The sequence below is a fragment of the Pungitius pungitius genome, chromosome 4 (assembly GCF_949316345.1).
Source record: "Pungitius pungitius chromosome 4, fPunPun2.1, whole genome shotgun sequence".
NCBI lineage: Eukaryota > Metazoa > Chordata > Actinopteri > Perciformes > Gasterosteidae > Pungitius > Pungitius pungitius.
In genome coordinates, this window is record NC_084903.1 from 17152378 (window position 1) to 17179900 (window position 27523).

The window sequence follows — 27523 nt, forward strand, 5'->3', positions numbered from 1 at the left end:
AACTCGGTAAATGGACGTCACAGGCAGTTTAGACGTGGCCAAGGACCGGCGAGGGTCGGCACACAAAATAGAAGTGGAAGTTAAAAGTACAAGATGGTCAGGCAGAGACGGCAGGCAAGAAATCGTGGACTTAATCAAAAACGACCTAGAACACGGCCCCCGCTACGTTTGACAAACTGGCAACACACTACACACAGCACGCCACTAGGGCAGAGGAAGTTAACGAGACACAGGTTAACGGGGAGCTGCTAACAGGACATGAAGGCAAGGGAGTTAAGACATCTGAATCCAGAAGGAGACATGGTGAGTGTAAAGAAAAACTGGAATCACAGTGAGGTGAATAACAAAAGTTTCTTTTTTTTTTTACAGTATTACAGCAGCAACTTTTCTCATCAGAAATGAGTGTGAGGCTCTTCATAAAAGCTGCTAATTGGTAATGGGGTTTCGTGTATTAGAGCGTTGCTGAAGAAGCGTGCGTGGTTGACAAAGCTTGTCAGCTAAATTAAAGTAGAAAACAAGCTTTCATTTGATCTGAAATAGCCTCCAAAGGACCATCAGTCCATTGCTCCGTATCTCCAAGGGAGCAAGCCAACAATCCAACCATTGTTTCACATTAGGCCTAATTAATTAGCAGTTTGCTATGGAATAAATCCCAAATGGAAGCTCACTAACCTTGGAGTTATTTTTAGTGTTCTGAAATCAAAGGCTGTCCTCTCCTGGGTGTGTTTATAATAAGAATATATTTTCCATTATGTTTGCTACTGTTGTGTATATGTGTGCATCTGCACTGTGTGGGTAGATTAGATTGCAAGGTGTTAGGTTAAATGATGAGAAAAGCTTTATTGTAGTCACACGACTTAAATAGCACCTTCATACAAATTGCAGATTGTCAATTTAAACTTTGAAAAGTATGACATAAGTCATCTTTTGGCTTTTTTAGTAGTTCAAACCAGGGTTAACAGTAATTACGCTTTTACGAGTTTTTTTTAACACTACTCAGAATGTCAGTTAACATCAAAATACAAATTAGTAGTACAAAGTGTTTTTTATTGTGAAAGCATAACGTTTTTGTGTGCTTCCCTGTACAACTTTTAGATTAGTAGCTGTAAATTTGTTTAGCTCCATAAAAAAATGCAGTCGCAATGAGCAGGTTCCGTTACTAGAAACTGCTGAAGGAAAGCTATTTCTGCATTTGGTATTACTTTATTATTTCCATTTTTGCCACGTGTACGGACACTGATTGAAGCCCTCTGTGTTACAGCTGTAAATACAGTGTTGTGGGAGGAGGAGGTTGTTCCTCCGGAGATCTGGTTTCTGTCTGCTCTACTCATCAGTCCCCAGTCACCTTGGTAAAGACACCATGTAATGTGTAAGCCGTGTGGCTAATGGATATTTCTGCTACAGACATCCACGCCGGGCCTAATTGTTTTCTTCCAGTGTACGAGTACGAGGGAAGGAGAGAAAGTTAAAGGTTTGCAGCGAGTCTTTTACAGATCCTTTGACTTCAAGCAAAAAGCTTCTTTAACTACCTGACATGTGCATCTTCTGACAAGCCGGTTGGCGTCACGTCGATGCAGCACCGTACTTGAAGACATGAAAGAAACCACGACTGCAGCTAATGGCTTCTCTGTGTCCAGGACAATATGGATCAAACCAAACAGCGAAAAGCACTTAGACAAATCCCACAAATCTTTTGATCAGCAAAGAGGAGAGAATTATTATTCTTTTTTTTTAAAGGCTGATCTTGTGTGACATAAATTGTTCCTGGCTCATTGTAACACATTAGTTATTGGATTTTTTTTCGTGTTACAGGTTGGGACATTCACAAAAGAGGAATGTTCCTCTTGAGAGCAACATTTAGTCATGTGTTTGTTGTGTAAAATATTCAAAAGGGAAGAATTTTGTGAAAGAATACTTTCCTCTTATAAAACCCCCATCAGACTTTAATAGCCAATGTGAGAAGTCCTTGGCAACAGTAACAAATATTCTCCCTTATATTTGCATCCGTTTCATTATTCCGATTCTGAGTTCATTCATCTGTGATAATCCAACATAATGGAAAGCGAGTTTTACTATGCATCAAAAGAGATAGCCCACTCATCAGACTCACTTATCATTTGTGTCATGATATTATTACAGGTCCACAATTTTTTATTTGAAAGGCACTAATTCTTGAAGCGTAATGTGATTGTGTGATCATAAAACCTGCTACTCACATTCTGCTATGCTTACAAATTACACTGATTTGCATAATGGGGCTATTATAGGTCAAACCTTGAAATGCACTCAAAATAGGCCCGATTCTCTTCAGCCGCAACAAACTATTCTGTTAGTTCAGATTATTCATTTAATGCACACTGCATTTTCACCCCATTAAGCCATTAACTTGCCAAACAGTTTATCAAATAATGAACTGGTCCAAAACTTCTAATTTGGCTGCAGCAGGTCTGTAGTTCTCACTTGGCCTTGGAATATGTCTCCAAGTGGAGCACATGGACTGTTCATGGACTGTCCTCCTCCCGATGGAGCTTCTGACCGCAGGTCGGACCACGACAGCAAAGCGGCATCTGGGTCCGTCCGCCGCAGACAGGTTGCTGTCGGACGCCCGCTGGAGAAGAAGGTTCTATTGAACCCGCGTTCAGCTGATTTGGGGTGGAATCGGTCCCAGTGGCACCGATTCAACGCATGAAGATGAACTATATTAAATGGCGCGATATCCTCGAGCGTAGTCTCATCAACTAATGGAGGATACTTAGTCATCATATAAAATGGAGATTATTTTATAACCAGATGAAAGGTCCTCACAGTAATGTTAGGGATTGGTCATCCAGGTCGAGTGCTTCCAATGAACAAGCAATGGGAAACATGTCATCTCATTGACCCAGAGTATATCTTACATTTGTCTGCATTCATAAAATATCAGCACTTATTCTCTGTACTTAATTATGTCCTCTTTCCTAATCTATCCCTTGTCTCCCTCTAAATTTCGTTTCGCTGGAGGATTATTTAGCAGTAAGTCACTCAGGGCTTCAGTGAGGAATTTGGCAGATTTCTTCGGACTTGTGTGCTGGAATCTTGTGTCGGTTCAATTGGTGTCAGGAAGTTGGTTGTTAAAATCATCCAAAACAACATTTTTAGCTTGGATGGTAATCACCGTTTTGAAAGCAGCGGAGGGCCATCAATGGCCAGGACAGGGCCATTCAAGGACACTTTTTATTGCAACTTAAGCCAAGGTTATACATAACTCTTGGGATATTGAACTGTATTGATTCACATCTGACAGGGTGGGTGTGAGCAACCTAAAACCAGCCTGTGACAGGCATGCAGACGCTGTTTTAATTAGCTTGACATAATTAACACAATTGTTAACAGTATCAATATCTCCCATTAGGATTATTAAGGTTTGCATCAGCTTCTGGGTGTCATCGTGATAACAGCGTTTGAACTGGCCATTCTACTGCGTACATGAAGACAATCACTTGTGTCAGGCAATTTGAGGGCACTGTTGGTAGAGAAAATGTTTGCTTGTTAGTTTTTAAGTAGATTTAGAGGGTCATCGATAAACATCTGTGTCTACAGTCCAACAGCAGTGCAGGTTCAGTGAAGTATGCATTGATAAAGAAGAGCCGCTACAATAGCTAACGTTGATGAGTAGACATGGTGTCCCATCATTAATTTAAATTTTCAAAGGTCCCCAATTAGTGCGACAAGAAAAGTTTCGGTTTGCTTTTTAAATAAGCTGTATTTGTCAAGACAGATGGACGAGCAGATGGAGGTGACGAGCACAGACCACAATCAGCCTGCCATAACTTCCCAGACATATGCTTAATATGACATGTTACAATTACACTGTCACAGCGGAGCCTCATTTATCCAAATATCAGGCACCATCTAGTTCTGTCCGATTGCTTTGACACGGCAGTATCTGACAGATACGAGGTTTAGTAATTCAGTTCGCTCTGCCCCTTTTACAGTTTTTCTCCATTGCTTTGGCTCAATTCTTGAAACAGAAATTACATTCTCAAAGCTCTTAATGCATTTGGTAAAATAGCCTATATGGTTCAGCACAACTACATAGATCACCTTCAAAAGGTCATATCTCACCCAAAACAGTTAACTCAAGCTTCAAAACCAAATCATTTTCTCATACAAACAGTCAGTGCCCCCAAAATGAAAACTTCCTTCTCGATTGCTATGGCTCATCTATCTCTCGAAAAAACGACATTCTCAAAGCTTTAAATACATTTGCCAAAATAACCTAGATGGTTTAGCAAAACACTATGGCACACCTACAAAAGGTCATATCTCTCCCAAAACAGACAACTCATCAGTCACAACGAATTCCTTTTCTCATACAAACAGTCAGTGCCCCCAAAATGAAAAGTCCTTTTGTCATTGTTTAAACACTGCAGGTCAAAATGTTTAGTTGTTTTGTCACTATGGCAGAGGACCATTGAAATCCCTCATGTCCACCAGTCTTTGCCCAGTCCTTCATTGACAATGGTTACTGTACTGTTTTTTTGGTCTGGCTAACAGAAAAAAATAGGATTTTAGGGTAAGATTAGCCTCCAAGGTTTGACATCACACATTGCACTCATACTACTGGAAATTGTAATTGCAATTATCATTCACAAACATAAAATAACTTCCATACATCAGAGTAAAAAGAAAATATATACAGCATAGTATACTGTAAAATAAACACAGAAACAAAAAACAATGAAAATTATATGCGGCCTACAGTGCTGTAAATAAAGCTGGTTGAAGAATAAATAAAATAAAGTTCTAGTTTCACCTGACTGTCAATTGTTACTTCAATTCAATACTGTGAATTTATCAAATGTTCCAAGGGATTCATATATGGTATTCATGGTATTATGTTCTTGAGTAATTTTGACAATTGAACAGACTATTGTGCATGTGATGACTTATACAATGAAAATACGCTGAGACGTTTTGGAGCGAAAAACAATTAGACTGAGAATCAACAATCAGTTTAGATCAACAAGATCTATTCACTTGGAAATTGTGCTAAATGTAGGCTACATGTACTTAATCATTTGCAAATATGTACTGACACATTGAGATATGTACTTAGACATTTGCAATTTACCCAAATGAATGAGAAATTCAATTCTGTATTGAGAAATTGCCAAGTGGTTTGGAGGTTTGTCCATGTTGTTTTGAGAATGTCATTTCTGTTTCAAAAAATGAGCCAAACCAATGGAGAAAAACTGTAATAGCACTTATGGAGTTGTAATCACAGTCTGCGAATTTTCTTGCTTTTTGCATTAAAAAGTATCACACGTATCTCCTTAAAGCATCCAGAATTTTTATAATACTGTATGGGATACACTCAATGACACAGAAAGCTATATTTTATTGCTGCTATTCCCATAGAGGTTTCCCTTTTCTGTCCAATCAGAATGATGGCTTTATTTCCCCCCATTGTCTTGGTGCAAATTTCGACTTTCCCTTTGTGGAGGAGCTTGCACACAAGTGGTCCAACACACAAATGTATATTTTTTTCCTTCTTGGATATTCATGTCAAAATATACCTGTCCACAAAGACGGGACAGAACAGCAGAAAGATGGTGTCTTCTTGAGGATAGTAAATGGGTGACCTACAGTAATCTCGTGGTCTCTCTATGTGTGTGTGTGTATGTCTCGTGTGTTTGTATTTACTCTCATTTCTAATTGTGTAAAATGATGAGGTTTTGATAGAATGAGTTTAAGAGACACTGTACCAGAAAGCACTGTGTGCTTCTTACTGCAACATCCCTACAGTTTCCTTACTCGTAGGTCTCTGTGAGTGGTTGAGTGTGTGTTGAGTCACTGATAACATGTGACATTGGCTTCCATGACAGTTTGGGGTCACCTACGTTCCCACCCCTCCACACTGAGGTAATACATCACAGCTAACCCCTTTAAAAGCAGAGTTGTTTGAAATATTTGTTAAACATAAAGTATGTTTGACAAAGTCAAAAGGTTGAAAGAGAGAGTGGGAAGAGGAGACAAGGAGGCAGGAGGAGACAAGGAGGCAGGAGGAGGGAAGGACGAGAGGCTGTGGAGGAAAGAGGAGAGGAGAAAGGACTGAAAGCCCAGCAGTCACACCACAGTTCTAGACATTAAAATTGGACGGGAGATGTGGATTTTTTTACTTGCCAATGTCTCATATATAGTGAGGGCAAGTCAAGGCTTTTACATCATTTTGCTCAGTAGAGACAAGATAAGAAACTGTTTCACCAATCAAAAAGGCTGTCTGTCAGACATGATCGAGAGACGGGGATATGAAATAAATTTCCGACAGATATAAATGTGTAAATGTATTAAACCCGCTAAGAACATTATTGGAATCTAGAATATATTTTTCATATACTAAATTATATTTTTCTTTTTTATTTGGCTCATAGGTGATCTGTACTGGATCGGCGTTACCTGCAGGGAACTGACCGGTTTAGTAGCAAGACCATCATAGTAGGCACAGAGAGAGAAGCCACACACACACACACACACACATAAACACTGACACAATGCTTTGGTTAGAAGCTGTCCTGTCGACCACAAGGAGATAAGACCACTCGACTTGTCCTCATCATTGGGTCAGCTTTATCTTAACATATCTAATGTGTTTTTCTTTTCTCTATCTCTTCAGCTTTGTTTTTTTGTTGTCCCTTATTTATTGACTCTCTCTTCTCTATGAAGGTTACACCATGCAGTGTGGGCCCAAAATAATCTTGACCTGACCACAGACCCTTGTAGTAAACACTGCTATTTCTTCAGGGAGAATAACCATTACAGTGGAATGAGCCATAAATCAAGCGGCTTACGGTGGGCTGTTGGTGATGCTGGCAACGTAAAAGAAGGGAAGAGAAGTGAAGGGAAGACATTTAAGAATGGAGACATTTTACAATTTAGTATTTGTTAACCCACAATCAAAAGCTGATTGTAAACATAAAACATCTGGATTTTTCTTGTAGGCCTAGTGTAACAACAGCTCATTTTCTTTCAACATCATTTAATAACTTCCCTCATCTCCGTGGCGATTGTAGACTTGATCTTTGTTGAGAGGCATTGACAGAATATTTCTATATTAACTCAATTCATTAGGAGGACCTCCCTGTTTAATGATGGCCTTCGTCAAATCCAATTCAAATGCAGTAATTGGGACGTCCAGCAAGTTTTTTCAACATCATCCGGTCAATAAAGCGCATCCGAATTTCAGCTAGTGCATTTTCCCTCAGCTGTCATCAATTTGTCCGCACCGATGGCCCTCCAGGCTGATTATTGATGATGTGTTGGAGTGGAATGGGGTTTAAAGAAACTCTCATTTCAGTACCAAGGATGATGGAAGATTAGCATCTCTTCATGTTTTATATTTGTCTAAAGCTGCAGCGGATCTATTTCTACTCAGGGTTGCAGTTCATTTTAGGGAAATTAACAATAAATCCTGCACATATGGCGAACTCCCCCGCTGGTAGCTGTGCTTACAACAGCAAGTGGGACTTATCTATGACACTTATAACCTGCTGCATGGGATAGAAATGTGGATCTATAAAATAAACAACTGCAGGTGAACCTTTTATCTTATTTCCTTTAATAATTTATACCGCCCGCATAGGATGCCTGTTTAAATTAGCCACTTCCCCTTTGACAAAGAACCCACCGGGCAGCATCTGCATTCATCATGCCATAAGGCCAAACCAATTGTAATAATATTTTATCGCGGTTGTATTTTTCACCCAGCCATTTTCCAACAATGTCCGAGTTGGATTTTATGGCTTTTCCTTACACGTTTCCCTTTTCGATGTGTTTCTGAATACTGTCCCCTTTGCTTACTCTCACACTCACTCTCTTTCAGTCTCTCTTGTGCCATCCCTACCCTTACTATCACTTTCACAATTGACTTGTCCCGTGGATTTGACCCATTCCTCTCCTTTACTTCCCTCCTCCCACATCTCCAGTTTTTTCATTTATGGCCAGCTGCAGCAGGCTGTGTAATGAAGGCAATGTTATAAAGTATGGGTGGTGCCTCCGGGCAGGCTCACAGATAGGCAGATAGAAAAATTGAAATAGTATGAGGATGGAGGCCGAGGGGAAGAGACTAGAGGATCACATGGCCGTGAAGCATAGAAAACATCCAAGATTAGAAAGATGTAAACAATATTACAGGAATTAAGAAAGGCACAGCTGTTATGTGAATGTGTTTCCCTATGTGAATGCCTTTGTGCATGATCTGCTAGCAAGGAGGGAAGAGAAAGCAAAGGAAAATGTCGACAGATAAATCTAATCTAATAAATCAATATCAACGTTACCTGAGGAAGCAATTATTTAGCCCAGATCTTTTTTTATCAGTTGCAAGCAGAGATTTTTATCTCGGTCTGTGGAAATATCCAGCTTGGAAAGGGGAGGACTTGAAAGAGTGATGTGATTCTGGGTTAGCAGAGCCTGAGAAATAAGAGAAATGAGACACAGAGCAAAATGTAAAGTGAGTTGGTTGTGAAAGGGGAGACGTCTGTGAGAGAGCTCCTCACTGGTCTTTGTTTATGGTCGCATAAGGCACTTCATACATATAATGCACTACATGTTGTACACTACATCGCCACACATGACGTGATAATCTACTGAAAACACTACATGCATTTTTAAATGAAACTGACATGTTCTGCTGTAAACTGTAGTAAAGGTTTTTTTGGCGTTGAAACATGAAACAGAAGGGAAAATCAAACCTTTTTTGGGAGAAAAACACGGGGAAGGACGGTAGAACTGGAAGACAACAGATTTAAATGTAAAAAAAGCTGAAAATTAACCGTAAAATAATTCCTGCAAAAATCATGGGGGAGGGTATCTGGTGGGTGTGCTACCACATATCTAAAGTGGTAAATTTATTTTAAAGTGCTCTCACTCACTCTCAGTGCTTTGTGGGTGCAGGCAGACCTGATTGGACCAGTTTATACCACACAAATCAGTCTGGAAAAAAGGCATTAACCACAACATCCACAGGAAGGTGGCCTTATTCTCTCTCAAAGAGTTGACTGTGTCCAAAGCAACACCTAGATGTCTGTTGGTGGCCTGAAAAGCAATATTTTGGCTTTGAGTTGACCTTTTAATGAGTTTAATGAGTTTTGTAAGAGATAGTCTTTGTTCTTTGAGTTGTGATCGTTACTTCCTGAGCTTAATGTCATTGTTTCATCAAATCTATCATATTTGTTTATTTGCTCATCCAGTATCCTTGTGAGTCTGACCTACCTACAACCTTTGACCCTATGAAACACTGCAATGGTCTGAAAGGCCATGTGTTGATGAGTACAAGACGTCTGCAACGAGTCCCCATTTCTATCTATTTGAGGTGTTTCATGTCGCAAATATTGTAAAACATGACCTCAGATATCTCCTAAAACACTATCTACCATTTTTATTTTTATTTTTTAAAAGAGGATAAGAGTGAGGTATACAATGTTTTAAATTTATCCCTGTTGTCTAAATATTTCAAGTATTCAGCTGAAGCTGTGGGATAATATTGAGTAAGCAGCTGTGTTAACAGTGTTGTGCTCGAGGATATTTTGGTCAGATTTGTTATTTTAGAAGTCATTGAGTGCCGCTAAACCTTTGACCTTCCGGTCATGAGACGGTAACGCTAGCGTGACGCTGTGGCTCGAGGCCTCAAAGCCATAATTGGGAAACCATGAGAGCGTTGGTCACTGCGTTACATTTATAGCAATCGTTGCTTCCCAGTACCACACCATGGTGTCTCTTTACATAAGCACAACTATTTCTGTCCACAAGCTATGGAGCTGATATCCACCGACCAACACTGACGTGCACTACTTCGACAAATGGGAGGTCGATGTCACAGTGCTTTCAATCAATGTACATTTGTGCATTTGACCGCAATACCGTGTATGGAAAACTACACAGACATGACATGAGATCAGAAAAAAAACAGATCTAAAACCATATGCATTATGAATGCATTGGAGACACTTGCTCACAGAGTGGAAGATTAGATAATAGATATAAATGATGCAGGATTAGCAAATGGATGTTTTTTCATTCAGGGGCATGTAGACAAACTACACTCACTGGGTACGTGAGACTTTACGTTGACCCTGGAAACTTGCTTGAAACAGCTGTGTTGAGAAAAAACCCACAAGATATCTGATTATAGAAGTCACACCAACCCTTTGAGAGTGGAAACAAATAATACTTTTTGAAGGTGGTCAGTCTCGCTCTTCGCTCTTTATTCTGTTCAATACCGAAGGGAATGCATGACTTTACATTTTAATTTAGTCACAGTTTTTAAAAGCATGATTTTGTAATGAAAACCAACCACTAAAGGAAAACAAATTAAAACTGCTCACTGAGGCCGGCGATCAGATTAGTGCATTATGTGTTTTCCTACCTGTTGCCCTGATGGGAGACCAAGCGCTTGCTCATTAATGCACACCTTTGCCTGTTAACCACAGCATGCAATAAATGTGAAGTTGTGCCTAAATAGACTTCTGTATCCCAGCGGGAATCCACAGAAGTGGTCTAAAGTTCTTTTAATTCCATTCTTCTGATTCTAGAAACACAGGGTTTTGTGTATCTGTATTTCCAATGTTTTCTGATGCACGGCACAACGCCAGTTAAATACACAGCAAGCCACGTGTCGCTTGGTTGAGCCCCCACATTGTTTTGTTTGTGTGTGTGTGTGTGTGTGTGTGTGAGAGAAGGAGCACTGACATGCGTGTGTTTCTTTTGCCACCTTTAGGGGTGCAACCACCCATGAGCATTGATATCATCCTGCTGGGTTTCTTAAATCTAGCATCAAAACAGGGTTCAGACTAACGCAGGGATCCCAGCTGTTACCCCGTGACCCGTGAGTCCATATCAACTAAAAGAAGTAAGAAGGGATCACTTCAGAAGTAACTCACAGGGGCAAGGAAGGACTTTCTTGTTTTTGCCCTCTGGGGCTGCAGCTCGGGGACTGAGAGTCATGTATTTTGGCCCGGAGGAGTGTGCTGTTAGTGTTTGACATCTGCAATTCTGTGTGTGTGTGCCCATATTATTGCATAACAGAGTGCAAGTTTTTACCGTGGGTTTTGTGTTGGTGTGTGTGTGTGTTGTGTGTTTTTTTAGCCCCAAGGCTGAGTGAATGCACTATGCCTCTTTGTCCCTTAACACCCTCTTTGCTGTCACCGTAGCTGTGCAGCTACACACTCACACATGGTTAATAACCATGCCCAAATGAGTCTTTGTATAGTCTAAAATTACAGTCATACCATCATGAATGTTTAATACCTTTTTCCAGGCTCTTTGCTGACAAAAGCATAATTAAGGCTTGCACATAATGCGCTGGCTCAACGGAAATGCAACATTTTCAGCGAATTGTGAGTTTGGGGGAAGACTCCCTGTGTAATTCTTCTTCACCCTGGCTTCTGCATCTTGCTCCTAAACCTAACAATGCAGGGTGTAACACAGGATGTGACTGTGTAATCAAAGGTGCAATGATCTTCATGTTCTTTGCAATGTGTTAAAGAAGTAAAAGGACAATGCAGCCAAAAAGTAATATGCTCAGAATAGTTTTTTAACTGGACAATGAAGGACTTAATGGAATTTCTTTTACAGGGCTGACTGAATACGATAGTGAACAAACTTTGTGCCAAACACAACTGTTGCACCAACAACTGTTTGGAAAACACCACATAAGTTGTTCTGTTTTTTGTTTGCTCTCAATTAATCGAGTTGTGCCCATTGTTATTACTCGTGCTGCATTCACTGCAAATACAGCATCAAAACCAGAATTATTATCATTTGTTTATTTTTGACCATATTTTTCTGGCCACTATCTTTCTGCTTCCTTCTCTTTAATTATTATTTCTACTCTATTCTACTTACTGTTTACAGTCTGTTATTTCACCTCTGTTGATTAAGTTTTAAATCATTTACTTTATTAATTGGACATCTCTCCCCTGATAATCTGCTCTCTTTTATTAGATTATTTTGTCTTTTTTCTCTAATCAATTCATTCTTATTTTCTTTTCCTTTTATATATATATATATATGTTATCTGTAGTTATGCATATTTGTGTAATATTTTTCTTATGTAAATGACCCAAAAAATCCTCAGACAAATCACATTGCTTCTGTTCACGACACCAATCACTTATTGTTGATACAAATTCCTCTGATTGGATCCAAAGCTGTTCATAATTATGGGAAGGTCTTAACGCTTTTTCAATATCCTCCTCTCTTCCATAATTTGTTTTGGGCAATCAATAAATGAAGATGGAAACAGAACCATAATTAATAGAGGTTAAAACAATAAAATAAATAATATATTAATTTCTATTACACTTCAAAATCCACTGAGCTGAGAAAATCTGCCTAAATCAATCTTTACTTCTCAACATTGCATGTTAAATACAGGCAATGTTCTCGTTATTTCAAAATGTGGGCCTCGTGCATGTTTTATGTCCTCTTTAGGGCGATGTCTATGAGCAGAATGATGAATAATTGACGAGACGCGAAGCTTGATCAAACGGAAAGTCTGCTTCTGTTTGTGCCTCTCTGTGTGCACATGCTGCTCTCTTTGTGTGTGTGGCTTTGTGCATGCATGCGTGTTTGTGAGATTTGTTGGTGTGATTATCGCTTTTTACTGCAGACATACAGACATTGCATTGCTGCACTTTTGATTACGTCCATACTATCCGTCAGAAAAAAGGAAAAAAAAGTCATCTATCATCCCTGACATGAAAGCAGGACATATCTTTACGACTTTTCACAAATGTGTTCAACTTTGGTGATTGTCTGACTCTTCAAATCAGGATGACAATTTGTCCAATGTTTTGGTTTGTGATAGAATACTTTGAAATTATTGTCAGCCTCAGCTGTGCTTTGTGGTTTGTGTCCATTGGCAAATGTTTGCAGACTAACATGCTAGATCAATAAACGTAGTAAACATCATCTTTGCATGGCATCAGCATTTTTCGAAACAAAGCCGTCCTCACACACTCGCATCTCCCCACCCAGCCGTCCACACACACACATGCAACACACCACACCTTATTCTCCTCCATTGCACGCTCACACTCAATTGAACCTGTCATCTTCTCTTTGGTCCCCTAATGGCTGTCTACTGGTACAAGGCTATTAGAGTACAGGACATGTTATTGGAAATCAAAGAGGATTTGGAGACCAGGGCGTCCTCCTGCAGGGGAAAGCACCCAGCAGAGGTCAACTTGTTACGAAAACACACTCGGTCAACCCTGACCGCTCAGATGGATTGCTTCGGAGTAAATCTCTCTTTCCATCCTAGCGATGTGCGCCGAGTGATTTTGAAGAACCGTTGCCATGCAGTCATACTACTCACGGGGCGTTTATAAAATATACTGTATAGAACTATCCGGAAAATGTAATCATCTCATCTTTTATTTTGACAATCAAAATTAAATCTATACTTAAGGTTTAGAGGTTTTGAAATGAGGAATAGATATACTCTTGAAAAGGTTTGATAGTTAATGCCGAAAAAAACGCATAGTCACTAGGCATTCAGAGTTTGTGATTCTGATCACAATTGTGATCATCTGATTCCTCAGATAACAAGCAAACAACGTCCAGCCAAGAGTGGTTCTTTCTGCTTGTTAGTGTGCCTTGAAGTACAACAAACATCGTTTTCAGGAGCAAACAATTGGAATACCTGACCAAAATTGCCCTCCGTCCGACCCTTCAGGGAATAACTCAATCAAATTGTTAATTTTTGTGGCGCATGTTGCCGTAAGAGGTTACCTCAAATCTGGTTGGATTGTATACTTAAATACGTTTCTGTAAAAATGTAAAATGTAATTTATTGGATTGGCTAAAAAAAACAATATTAATAATTTTTACTTTTCCTTACTTTTTTAAAGCCCGTCTACAGATTGTGTAATCCATGACATAAATCAGGGCAAACACATAAAGATGTTTGTTAGGAGGACAAACGATATATGTTGTACATTTTTAGGCGCTATCTAGGGTCGCACATTTTATCCCCTTTATGAATAATATTAGATTTTGTGCTCTCTCAAAAACATGTTTGTCAAAGCTAAGGACCACACTCTAATGGGGAGCTAAAATGTCTCTGTGTCAGCGTGACTCTCTGGTGTCTATGTGAAAATAAATGCAAGACCCTTAGTGCAGCTTGGTATTTGTAAGGCTAGATGTGCAGTACATTAAAAGCGGTGGCTAACAAAAGCAACATAGTGCATCTAAGCTGTTTGCAAAGGCAGGGCATTGGGGAAATCAGGAGCTTCATTAAAGTTTCATATTGAATTTCTGTATACTTGCAGTTTCATCTTGTGTCTCTATTTACTTAAGGGTCCAAACTGAGTAAAGTTAAACTCACCCAGGGAGCCTGGTTTCTAATAGCTTTACCAACACAAAAGGCAAAATCAATCTTTTTATTATTAGGGCAGCAGGACTCATTTTTGTGTGTGTGTGTTTGTGTTCCAAAGGTGTGTTTACTTTTTGTACTGCACAGATGTACATCGCGCTGACGGTGGCGGTATGAGTCAATGATTTGATAATAATATTCTATTTAGTACAATGGCGACTGAGTGACTCTACAGTATTTGTCCATTTAAAGATAAGTGCTTTCCTTATCTGCTTGCGTCTGTGTCACTCTGTCACTTTTCCAATCTGCGCAAAATTCACCACATTCGTAGTGTAAGGAAACAGACAGAATGACAGCAGATAGTCACTCTCACTCACTCACTCACTCACTGGCACTCGATCGGGGGCATTAGTCAGATTACACCAATGGGCTGCAAATGATCTGTGAAAATCATACAGTAATAAGTAAAATCTGTATTAACAGAGACACCCAAATGCTTCTATGCATTCAAGTATGCACCTTAGCCAGGTCAAATGCAATATGCAAAGGTCAAATCCTATATTTTTTAATTACCTTTTTTTGGTCCATTCTAATGGAATTTTGCAGTAAAAAGTTTTTTTTATAAGCATATAGTAGCACAGAGCAAAGAATTTACTTTAGTGGATTTCCAAGCCTTTTTATATTTTTTAATTAAATAACCATTGTACAATGCTAATTTTTCAACAAACACTGTTCTCAAATCCATAGAATACATGTGAGTGTAACTTTAAAGCCCTTCAGCATATTATGTAGCTTTGATTTTCTTAAGCTTTGAACTATCGTGAAGCTGATTTGAGGAAACATCTGGACACACAAGTGTTCACATGATGACGTCTTCGGTGTCATATCCATTCACACTTTGCTCCAGTCACATTCATTCAGTGTGCAGCAAAGTTGCTGCACACTGTACCTAGCTCTAAGGCATGCCAGATGGTTTCATCACTTTCTAACAATTTGGCAATCTTACCATGACTTTGTGACTCACCTCTTGTTGGAGTAAGAAAGTAAAATTCCCCTGAAAAAATTCAAGTCCCCTTTGTGTGTGTGTGTGTGTGTGTCAGTATTTACCCAGAGCTTCAAATTTCTTTCTTTCTTACAAAAATGCTCTGATTCTGTCCTGAGGTCACACACACATTTAGATGGGGCTCCAGATGTGATTGTGTGATTGTGTGTGTGTGTGTTGGTGCTTGCACCTGTGTATGTCACACAGCCCTTGTGTTGACAGCTGTGGCCTTTTACGAGGAACTCAAACATCAAGCATTCTTATCCACACATTGTGTCTCTCAAATGTGTTAAAAACGAATGCCTCCTTCCACCACGGGGGTCCTGCTGAACATAGTAGCTGCACTACCAGCTCACCTCGTTTTCTATAGCTTGCATCATGAATTCTTGATGGGGAGCAGCATGTTGGACACAGGAGAAGGGTGGGGAGGAATAGGTGCACAGAGGAGAAACACGGGAAGGAGAGAGTTAAAATAGAAATGCATGCAAGGTGGGCAAAGGGCTACCCTGCTGTTGGCAGAAATTGTTTCCATGACGTTTGAAGTCCGCAACATTCCAATTGGACTGCAAAGAATCGGGATTACACACACACACACACACATACACACACAACTCTGCCCTGTAAGAGATAGAGGCAGGGAGCGAGGAGGAGGGGATAGAAAGGGAGGGGACGGTGATGAGGAGTGAGAGTGGCAGTGAGTTTTGGAGAGACGGCAGAAACCAGTGGAGAGCAGCCTCCATGCTTGTGACAGCAGCTGAAATCCTATTCACCGGAGGAAAAAGGGAGATGACACTCCCATGAAAGCAAATGCACAAGGAAACGAAGCAAATGAGGGGGGGGGGGGGGGGGCAGGCGAGAAGAAGGGCAGAAGAAACGTATAAAAACCATGTGTGAGAGCGTCACAGAGAGCAGAGCACTAAATCACAGATTGTTTGGACCTTTGTGCTCGTTAGAAGATCAAGAGGCGGCTGTTTGGATGCCTTTTTGGTCAGTGTGGGTGGGCTCCTCAGTCGACAAACGGCACTTGTTTGCCCTTATTTACAGTAGTGTCCCACTTACCAAACCTCATCCCTGCCTCACGAAAACATTGCCAGCATTTTCCAAAGCACAGGCGACAGCGGCATACAAGCCGAAAGCGACTTTACCTCTGCATATTCTGGGTACTTTTTTTTTTGTTTTTATAAAACTGCACCGTGTGATTTTCTGTACCATGTTTATCTTTTGTTCCTTTGCTACGCTTTGCAGACCTTGATGTACCTGTTCTGACGGTGCACCAGACCATCAGCGATGTGCGTGGCAGTTACTACCAGGAGAAGACGGTGTTCCTGCGCTGCACCGTCAACTCCAACCCTCCCGCGCGGTTCATCTGGAAACGCGAGAACATGCTCATCGAACAGAGCAAGGACAACGGAGTGGACATCTACGAACCCCTTTACACTCAGGTATGCACACACACGCACACACACACACACACAGTGCAGAGACACGCGGCTGTTCTGCTCTTCTCTCCACCCTCCGTTCGTATTAGCCGCTCTGCTCAGCATTAGATTTGGCAAGTCTATCAACCTCAGCAAAAAGTTTTTGTTTTGTCGTGTTCGTCCAAAAACTCTCCTCAACTAAAACACGGTTGATTTTGAAAAGTGAAACATACAGCTTAAAAATACAAAAGACGGCAATTTGTGTCAACCATTAGCGTGACTGCTCTAATTCAATTAGCCTGAGACCATGGTCTGCAGCAGAGAGACACTCATACGCTATCAGACCCAACTTCTTGATCAGAAATCATATCAGATATGTGTTTACATGAGTGGCACAAAGACATCTGGGGTAGAAACACACATTGTTTAAAGAAGATTCAGAGAGCGGATGGATGGGTTTTGCCTCGACACTGATCAGATCACTTTCATTTTCCTAATGGTTCCGTGTGAAATCCATCTGGAAATTCATCATTTATATTACTCTATATGTAGATTGATGTGGAACAGAGTATGTGTGTGTGTGTGTGTGTGTGTTTGTACGTGCTTATCTAAGAGTGTCTTTGACCCTGTTTATCACAGTGCGACTCATCAAAAATTGAAAAAGTGACTTTAACACAAAATTACAGCGCAGTTTTGAAAAGCCCGAGCATGTCCATGTGTGTTTCATGATCTGTTTTATTATGATGTTCTATCGAATGTCTGTGTGATCCCGTCTAGGGTGAGACCAAGGTGTTGAAGCTGAAAAACCTGAGACCCAGAGACTTTGCCAACTACACATGCCAGGTGTCCGTCCGCAATGTTTGTAACATCGAGGACAAGTCCATCACCTTCAGGCTGACAAATGCCACATGTAAGTTCTTTGCTTGTTCCTCTGAACACAGAAGACAAATAATTATCACGTGTGCATGACAATGTCTACATACAAGATTTTCTCCTATTCAATTTCCTACTTTGACTCTGATTCTCCCGTCTCATCGGACCTCCCCTTACGTGCTCATTGTCTGTCTTGCTGTAAGCGAGGAGGTTCCTGTGATTTTCTACGTCCATCTCCGTCCTCATTTCCTTGCTTTCCTCTCGTTTTTGCCTCCGTCCTTTGACTCGCAGCTTCGCCCTCCGTCTCTCTACCCAACCGGCTGCCTCCCCGTAGGGCCACATCCGTCTCCTTGTCTCGTCCTCCGGAGCTCGTGTTAGGCCCGTCAGCTGTAATTCAGTTGTCATACTGCCTGTTATCTCCAATTCACTCTGCCCCGCTCTGTCCGTCTCCAGGCCGCTGCTCGTCAACTCTGCCAGTTTCGACAACAGTGTCGACGCCGACGACCCTGTCATGTTTGTTGTAGTCAGACTGATACACCACAAGGGAAAGAAGCCCTGTCTTTTTCAGTTTTTCTCTCCTTTCCCCTTTTTCCAGCCTCATTTTTTTAAAAGCCAGACCTTATTGTCTTGTATACAAGCTATGTGAAAAGTTTGGGGGGAGAAATCGGGATGAACAGGGAAGGCAAACGAGAGTCGGCAACACCTTTGTTGTCACATTTTTGAAACGTGTCCCACATGCTCTAGAGCCATTGGAAGATTTGGAGACTGACCAGCTCTCAGTTTGTCTCATAGATACGAACTGATCATTTGGATACAGTGGAATTGTAGTGTTTGCTTCGACTGTGAGGGTTGTAAAAGTTGCCTTTTGATCAAAACACGCCAAACTGGTGGTTCAAAGGAAAGATTGATGCTACCTTAAAGCGGTCGTTTGACACGTGTATCTTGTCTAGAGTTGGATGAGAAGATCAAGGCTCTTCCAAATCTCGGTTAAACAACAAGATGGCGCGTGTTCGCTCTGCTTTGCACATAAACTGGAAACAACCTGGCTCTGCTTGTCCATCGAGCATCTCCAGAGCACAGGGATACATTTTAAATCAAGACAGTATGTTTATGTGTATGAGAGCTCTTGGCAAGAAAACAAAATAGCTTTTCTCTTGAAATGTTAAACTATTCCATTTACACGAATTTGCCCTTGAGCAGACCGTAGATGCTCTGCGCTCTTCAGTTCTCATGTTGCAAAATAAATATCAGACTCGAGCTACCTAACTGTGCCACTGTTCAGATTTATTTTACCATGACCTGCTAGCTAATGTTTGGTTCATTAGCCCTCAGATGAATGCATCATCTCTAACATCTCCTGTTTTACAAAAGTGTTAAAAAAATTGGCTGGTAAGGAAGGAAGGGCAAGAAGGTCTTAATGCTCTAGTTTTTTTGTAATAGGTGGTCCTGACTCTCATTCCCTGTATGCCTGCAGCTGAGATCAATTGTATCCCCGCAGCTACGTCAACACACATTGAAACAAACACGCAAACACACACAACATGACAATACATATCTGGCATACGGTGGCAAACGCTTGCCAAAACAGCCAATCTGTTTGGACCTCACAGTGTTACAGAGTGACAGGAAACACACTGCTTAGTGTATGTGTGCGTGTGTGTGTGTGTGTGCGCGCGTGTGTGTGTGTGTGTGTGCAAGAAGAGGACTAAGGCAGGAGTAAGCTTTAGGAAAATACAATATATGATGCATTGGGTCTAAGATAAGACACGTGCACGTCTGAGACGCTTCATAAATCCCCAAAATAAGTTCCGACCAACCTCCTAAACATGTTTTCACAGACTATGCAGCCATTTCCCTTGACTTCACATTTTCCCACCATAATTAAAAAGACACAAAACCTACATCAAAAATGAGCTAATTATGCAGCAGTGACATCGTGTTCAGGCCTCTTTTTAACCTGAAGCATGTTAATGTGATCAAGTGGAGTCGCAGGTCTCTGTTTACCAATAATCTTGCTTCCAAAAGTTAAAGGACAAATAGAGAGCAGAGATAATTATATACATACAGGTAAAGAGTGAAAAACAGAGATGAGATGAAGAGAGATTGGAAAACGGGAAAGATAACAGTGAGTCGTTGTTTTGTTCTTTATCCTCCATAATATTTATCTAATGAGCGTAGTATGTTATTCCCCACTGAGCTCCTCTTTGTCCTTGTGGCGTCAGTCACTGCTTAGATTAGATTTAGCCATCTGGGTCACGCCAGCGCCGCCAATTCACCACACAGGGACGAGGGGATTGATTGATTTTTACATCATAATCCGAGCCTGGGATTTGAGTACGGGGGCTTCTGCCCTCCAGCAAGCGCTGACAGCGGCTAAATCCTCTTTCCCTGCTTCTCAGGAAAAGAACACAGGGCCAATGCCCCGGTGCTCAGCATGTTATTTAAAGTGGTGTAGCAAAGGGGTGGAGGCCTGGACATGCGGGGGGGATGAAGCAAAACACTAGATTGCAAAAGATGGATTTCCAGATTTTGTCATATCTTTCATGTTTAAAATAAATTGAAAGGAAGAAAGAAAAATCACAACTCAACCAATCGTTTGCAAACTACTGCAGTATTTTTAAAAATGATGAGAGAAAAATGTCCCTCTTTCACACTTAGCTAAAGCCTAAATATCCCCTTTTTAAAAGTAGCTAATATGAAACAATTGTACAGAACCGATAGATAGAAGAGGGCAATCACATGTTTATACCAATTTACAGCATATGATGAATGATTTGTTTGACCCTAAATGTTTTCTAGTATTGACCACTCGTCAGGTTGTGAGGCACAAGTGCGCACAATGTACAAACTGGACAATGCCATGCCAGCAGGTTGTCAATCACCTTCTTTTTTGTTTAATTTTACCTTCACTTTGACCAGAATTTACCAAAAGAGGTTAAAAATGTTTATAATACTAAATAAGACAATAACTTAAATGGAAGTTGAGTAATATTCATCAATTTCTACACAATCAAACAATTTTTATTTCAATCAGAGGAGACTCCACTTGCTGGCTATGAGAAATTAAGAAAGTTTAAGGCACTTCTGGAATTGCCCCACATTTCATAACCGGAGGTTTCAGCATGTGTTGGACGAAAGAAACAAACACACTCTTATGCACACAGATGTTAAAACTATATGAATGACTGATCACTTTTGCACTGTTCACTTCCTAAATGTCTCCATCATGCTATTTCTCCACCAGTCTCAAATCCAGTCCAGTCAGGGGATCAGGGTGGTGGGGGGTGTACAGTTTCACTGGCTCGCAGGAATCAATCTGCTTGTAAGGCTGCTTTGATCATTTTCTCTGAAGTTACTGAAGAGGGCTCGAAGAATCTGCAAATTTCAGTTCTGTTCCTTGTTTGTTTGACCTTTCCAGTTTCCAACGTATGGCTTCATATCAGTTAGCACGCAGCCTCTTCCCAGCAGTGTTTTCCTTCTGACTCATAGCATATATTGACTCTGCCTACAGAAGATCCCAATTGCGGCATCGGGAGCTAAATTGCTGACATTATCGTCACGATCTTGTGTCTTAAAAGTTAACCTCCTAGATTCCACCTGCCTGCTGGTGGGATTAAAGGGGAATGATTGGTTTTTGACTGATGTTATTACAGTTGGGGGTTATTTAAAGACATAAAATAAAGGGATTATGTCCTCAATTTTCCATTCATCATAAACAACATATCAGATGAATTTAGGTCACAGTCATACAAGGTTTTGGTATCTAGTCATCCAAAATACTGCCTCATAAAACATTTGACCGATGTAAGAGTGGCACCCGTGGTTCCCAGGTACAAAACACAAACATGCAGCACCTCAATCCATCCAAACCTTTTAAGCTTTTATTTACTGATTTCAGCTCAAGAAGCCACCCGCCTTTGCCTTATAGATTAATTCAACCCTGCCAATCGGAAACAGGCATTAAGACACAACGAGACAGCAGGCAAGTCAAAGAGAGAATGCCGAGAACAAAAAACACGCCGAGAAAATCGCTGCCATGTTTGGAGACAACGGAAGGTGAAAAGGCCCGAAATGGAAAATACAGAGGGGACAAAGTGACTGAGGGAGTGTGATAGTGTGAGCGCGGTACAGAGAGGCATTTGTTACCTGGTTGTAAACCGCTGCGCTGCACATAAATCCCATTACTTTGGGAAGAGCGCTGGCTGATCCCGGCGTTGCTGTCACCCCCGCGTCCCCAGGAAATTGAAGCTATAATTTTGAAACCCTCACTTCCTCCCTCCTTGCTTCACATAGTGTTGTCTCTTATTTTGTCTTCTCAGACCTTTGTGAGCTACACTTTTGCCTTTTGCTGTTGTTTAAATTTGTAACACTTTATGTAAACCGTCGACATTAACATTCACCTTTAGTTAATATTCAGTCCAATCAACCTGATTTGCACATCTTTTAAATCCACGTAGTACAGCAGCGCCCTCGGAAGGATACAGTACTTAACAAACAAACAGTTTCCATGGAGGTTTGTGGTTGTTTGTATACTTGAAGGGGGCTCTGCATGCTCACAATGGTTTAGTTTCCTAGCCTGGTGATTTGACACAAGTGGAAGTGGACAGCGCTATTTATGCACTGATTGCAGTTGTTACACCAGTGAAATGTCTTGTCAGTTTGAGGGCCATCACTGGGGAGATTAGCTAAAGAGGTGTCCCATTAGTGTGTGATTTTAAATGCACATTTTCGCCACCCATGCAAAATTTTGTCTGTGTGCGTGTCTGCACGGCAGGCGTGTTTTTTTGTAATAGTACAAACATCCGATGGTAAACTAGTGTGTTGAGCCTCCGTGAACCTGTTTCATTACGGCAATTGCAATCTGTTAAAAAAGAGATTAGATGGGAGGATGTACTGCATAAAGTCTATTAGAGGAATAAATTGCTTCCTGCGCTCTTTGGGGTCGGTCTCATTCTCACTGAGGATTAACTCTCTCTCAGCTCGATAAACCTGTACTCTCCTCTGTCCTGCAATTTAGTATACCTGTCTGCCCCATTGTTCAAAATAAGCTTTATGGAAACACATTTTTGTATACCTAAACATAAAATAGTAACACTTTTTGATAAGTGTGCACATGTCGAGGTCCAAATGACATTTTACCAAGTAAATGATTTATGGAACAAATACATTTATTCCAACACATTAATTCAAATTGTATCACCAATGTAACAGCTGAATATAAATAAGTGGATGTGGATATACAAATGTTGGATTATTGTTGATTGATAAATGTCTCTATGTTCATCTCACTTCTGTTTTTATGAAGAATCAGAAATTGATCCTCCAACTTAGTGCCTATAAGCTGACCCTTAACCCAAAATCATATACTACATTGGCCCTGCTACATCTTTTTTATATTTATATCAAGGAAATGTATTGATCTACAAAGTAATTTGTAATGAAAATTAAAATGACGCATGATTAAGAGAAGCATCTTAAGAGAATTCATATATCATTTGAAATAACAGGTTGACTAAGCAGATTTAAAACTAAATTAAATAACCTTTTTTTTCCTTCCTACTAAGCACTCACACAGAGAGGCAGAAACCACCGAGCTCAACCAGCACACATTAGTAACTCTCTGCTCACCCCCAGGTTCTTTTTTTACTGCTGTTGATGAGGGATGTGGAGGCCTTAACCCCCCAAAAACCTTTGGTAGCCCCTTGAGTGATTTTAACAGGTTACATAATGGTCACAAACTCATTTTTCTCAACATTAGCCTTCTGTCACCCCATTTACACCCCATGATGAGATTAGCAAAGGCCTCTCAAGATGTTGCAGACAGGGCACCCTCGAGCTTGCGTTGGATGAAGAAATGACAAATGGTTATCTTATCTTAACGACTAAGGTAGCTTGTTGCTGATTGGACACTTTTCATTCATATGACAGATCGACTTTGCGCCGGCATCCACATGCTGTACCCATTGATAACATTTCTATAAAAGCCACAGATCTAGCATGGTATTTATCACGGTCAAAAGCTGGACAGGAATACTTACCCTGTGCACATCTCTGACCAGCTGGCAAAGTTGCACACACACACACACACACACACACACATTGGTGACATGCCGACGTGCCGAGAGAGAAATCCTGAGTCAATAACGCTACACCGCTGGATTTATCCCAAGTGGACTCAAACACAGACTTTGTTATCCTTGGCCGATAAGATGTAAATGGAAGGCACAGTATCAGCAGTGGATGAAAGAGTACTTGCATGGACAGGAACAACCTGGGTGACACCTTCAGCCTCATCTCATCCATCAGCTGTTGTTTCCTGGCTGCTCTCTCTGTGAAGTTAAATAGACCTCTCATATGCTTATGCAGGGTGTTTTGGAGAGCTCCCCTATGAGTAGACTGCTATCTCGTTAAGATCTGGATTTTTTTTGTTCACTCTCTATTTGGTAACACCACCAATTCAGCCAGACGTACATACTCGGGTCATTCTTTGGTTGGATCAGTCATTTGAAAATGACGCAGTGGCTTGTGCACAAGACTGGAATTACCTATAGAAGTGATTTTCTCTCCCTGTTATTCTTTCAACTCTCCTCACCCCCTTCCCCCCCTCTTCAGCTCCGCCTATGGTCCGGCTGTCGGTGAACGACACGGTGGTGGTGGATCCCGGGCAGGACGTGCTGTTAACCTGTGAGGTCACAGCCGGTTTCCCCCCGCCGACCGTTGTGTGGTCACTCTACCCCAGGTCGCTTCCCCTCAGCGCCCAAGTTCGAGGGCCGACGCTGATTCTGCGAGCGGTCACCCTGGACGATGCCGGGGTCTACAACTGCACAGCTGTCAACAATGTGGGCAACCCCGCGCGCAAGGTCGTCAACCTCGTCGTCAGAAGTAAGTAACACAGGCGCGTGCTTGGTTCAAACCTTGTAGGTTCCGTATTTTTGCAATTTCTTGCTATTTATAATCATGCCATATGTTTGTTTGTTTTTGCGTCTTTTGATAGCTGAGGGGATAGTGTATGGAACAGACTTTTTATATTTTAATTTAAAGCTAAAAAAAGGTCCACCTGTTCAGTCCTCGTTAGCTTTATTCTCTAACTGTAGTGTGTGAATGTAAGTATCTTTGCGTGCACTGTATGCGTCTGTGTTGATTGTGACACACCTGCACATGATCCATCATTAAATCGAGCCGACGCGAACCTTGTCAGAATCGACGCGTTAAGTGTTGCGCTTTTCCCTGGTGTTAAAACCAGAAGCCTTCAAATCTACTTTCGCCTTCTGGCTATTTTTAGTCCTTTTAATCATCTTATTCGCTCCAATTAGTTTGACTCGAGTGGAGGCAATTAGCGACAGTCTTCTGTCGGTTAACACTGCAAAGAACGTATGGCGGATGGGTTTCTCCTGTTTGCTTAATGGGCCTGAACGCATCGTCTCACCGGTGGCAGGACGGGATCAGTGCAGGTGCACAGAGACGTAGGTCCGCAGGTAGATGTGCACACGGGGGCCACACAAAGACTCCGACAGCACACTCACACGCGACATTGTCTCCATACTAAACAGGTGAAGTTGCAGGATCATGTTGAACATATGGTCAGCGGTTCGTACCCATGGCTCCACCCAAGCATCTTGTTAACAAGCTCGAATGGAGTTCAGACCAAGCTCTCCACTCCTCCTCGCCGGCTGTCTCTCCTGCCAGTGGAGAAACAGAGAGCTGTTTTGTATTCAACATGGAAATCTGTTGGGGAAACACAGTCTTTGGAAGTGGAAATTAAATGTGACACTGTGAGAGTTTTTCTTTGTCCTTGATTTTGTTTCCTCGCTACTCTTGACAATTTGCGTCTTCCTCTCTTTGTCCCTCTTTCTTTTTCAATTTGCTTTTCCCTTTGGTTTCATTTTTTTTCACCCCCTGCTCATGCCTCACACTCTGTGTTGAAAGCTTGTCTTTCTGTTTTGTATTAGACAGTACACGGTACGGTTTATTATTTGTCGTCAAGGAGGACATTGTTCTTACCAGTCGGTGCATTCGTAGCACAATCGAGTGAGACTTACAGATTCATACAAAATAATACAGATATAATACAGAAAGACAAAGGCATGAATTAGCACCCTAAACACATACTCCTCGTTATTTACCGTTTTTCCCTTATACTTTAGTACCATGCAATACAAAAAATTATGTAGAGAGTAAAAGATGGATCAACACACTCTGTATAATAATGATTCAGCACAAAAACACATGCTTTCATCAATGCCAAACATGACTCATTCTAACTAACTCCTTCCTAAGTGCACCACCTCTGAGTTTGGAGGCCACTGCATAAGTAACTAGTTTTTGTCTATTTTAAGAAGCCGGCAGGATACTTTCGTTTCGTTTGAAATGTTTCAGTTTTTACTGTGGCAGCAAAACGGAGAACAGATTTTTTAATTGTATACACATTTTCAAGTATATGTATGTATGTATATTTTATTTGTTTATCTTAATATCCTCACAGCATACTAACAATGGCTACTCAACAGTTAGCAGCGGCTGCTTGTGGAAAGTGTTGAACACAAATTGAGTGAGTAAATGGATTTATAAGTGAAAACCATTAGACGTTTCACCTTGTAAAATTTAATTGAGGCTGAAAGTGAAATATTTCTGAGCAAAGTGTTCGACATGTTAGGAGAAGGAAATGTTCCCTTTTCAGGGTATTTCAACACAAATGGATACATCCGTATTCAAACTTGTCCCCCACCTATTCACTAACGCTACACAGTTTACCTCCTATTTAACCCCTTTTCGTCTCTCATTCACCACACAGCAATGAGCAACCTGACCTTCCAGATTACACCTGACTCCAACAAGGACAGCGAGACCATCCAGATGGGTCGGGACCTCAAGCTGTCGTGCCACGTTGATGCCACTCCACAGGACAAGGTCAACTACACCTGGTACAAGAACGGTGCGCCCGTCTTCAACTCGGAGAGCCTGATTTTGCTGCGCAGTGACCCGGACATGGCACCCGGCACCAGTAGCTTGGAGATCGTGGACATGAAGTTCAGGGACTTGGCCACCTACAGCTGTGTGGCCAACTTCCCGGGCAGCAGGGTGCCGGAGCTCCGCGTGGACGTCAACATCTCTCAGAACAGCGGTGAGGTTTTCCTTTAAGTGTTAGGACTTTGTATCTCTGGGAGTTGGTCCGTGCATTATAATATTAGCACGTCAATTTTAATGTTCCAATGTAGCAATAAAACTGTTCATTTGAAAGTAATGTCACCCTCCAGACTTATATAGCATTTAACCTTATCTTGTTCATATTCTATGTTGTTTATTCTGAAATTATACCGTCTATCCGTTATTAATGTTCACATTTATCTTGCGGTAAGAAGATAAACTTACATTTTCCTGACAATTCCTTCCCTGCAGTCTCCCCTCCTGTGCTGTCGGTCCCGCCCGGTGGTCAGGTGGTCAGTGTGCGAGAGGGGGGTAATGTCGAGCTGGTGTGCTTGGTGGTAGATGGGAAACCCCGTCCGCCCATACTGTGGTCACGGGCAGAAAAGGACCTGCTAATGCCGTCGGGGACAGCGACGATGGAGACGCCCGATGGACGTTTGAGACTGAAGAACGTCAGTCGGGACATGATGGGGGCGTATCGGTGCCAGACTGCTCCATACAACGGGCTGAACATCAAACGCAGGGAGCTACAGGTCCAGCTCAACGTGCAGTGTGAGTGTGGATCAGACCGTATTCACCCCACAAGAACCCAGAGTTCCTGGTTCACGTTAAGCAGCTCAGGCTCGAGGGGCCGTTTTAAAAACACTTGTGTAAAATACAGAACTAGAATAGTTGGGGTAGCAATGTTTAAAA

At 41.4% G+C, this 27523-nt stretch overlaps 1 protein-coding gene across 2 annotated transcripts in view; it reads left to right on the forward strand.

The window, feature by feature from the left end:
- Positions 1–27523, forward strand: part of LOC119229216 (MAM domain-containing glycosylphosphatidylinositol anchor protein 1) — a 121550-nt gene that overhangs the window by 58134 nt on the left and 35893 nt on the right. For both annotated transcript variants that reach the window (XM_037489424.2, XM_037489433.2), the window contains exons 5-9: positions 16641–16837; positions 17591–17723; positions 24299–24568; positions 26478–26807; positions 27083–27382. In XM_037489424.2, coding sequence (XP_037345321.2) covers positions 16641–16837; positions 17591–17723; positions 24299–24568; positions 26478–26807; positions 27083–27382 — 1230 coding nt within the window. The remainder of the gene's footprint in view (positions 1–16640; positions 16838–17590; positions 17724–24298; positions 24569–26477; positions 26808–27082; positions 27383–27523) is intronic.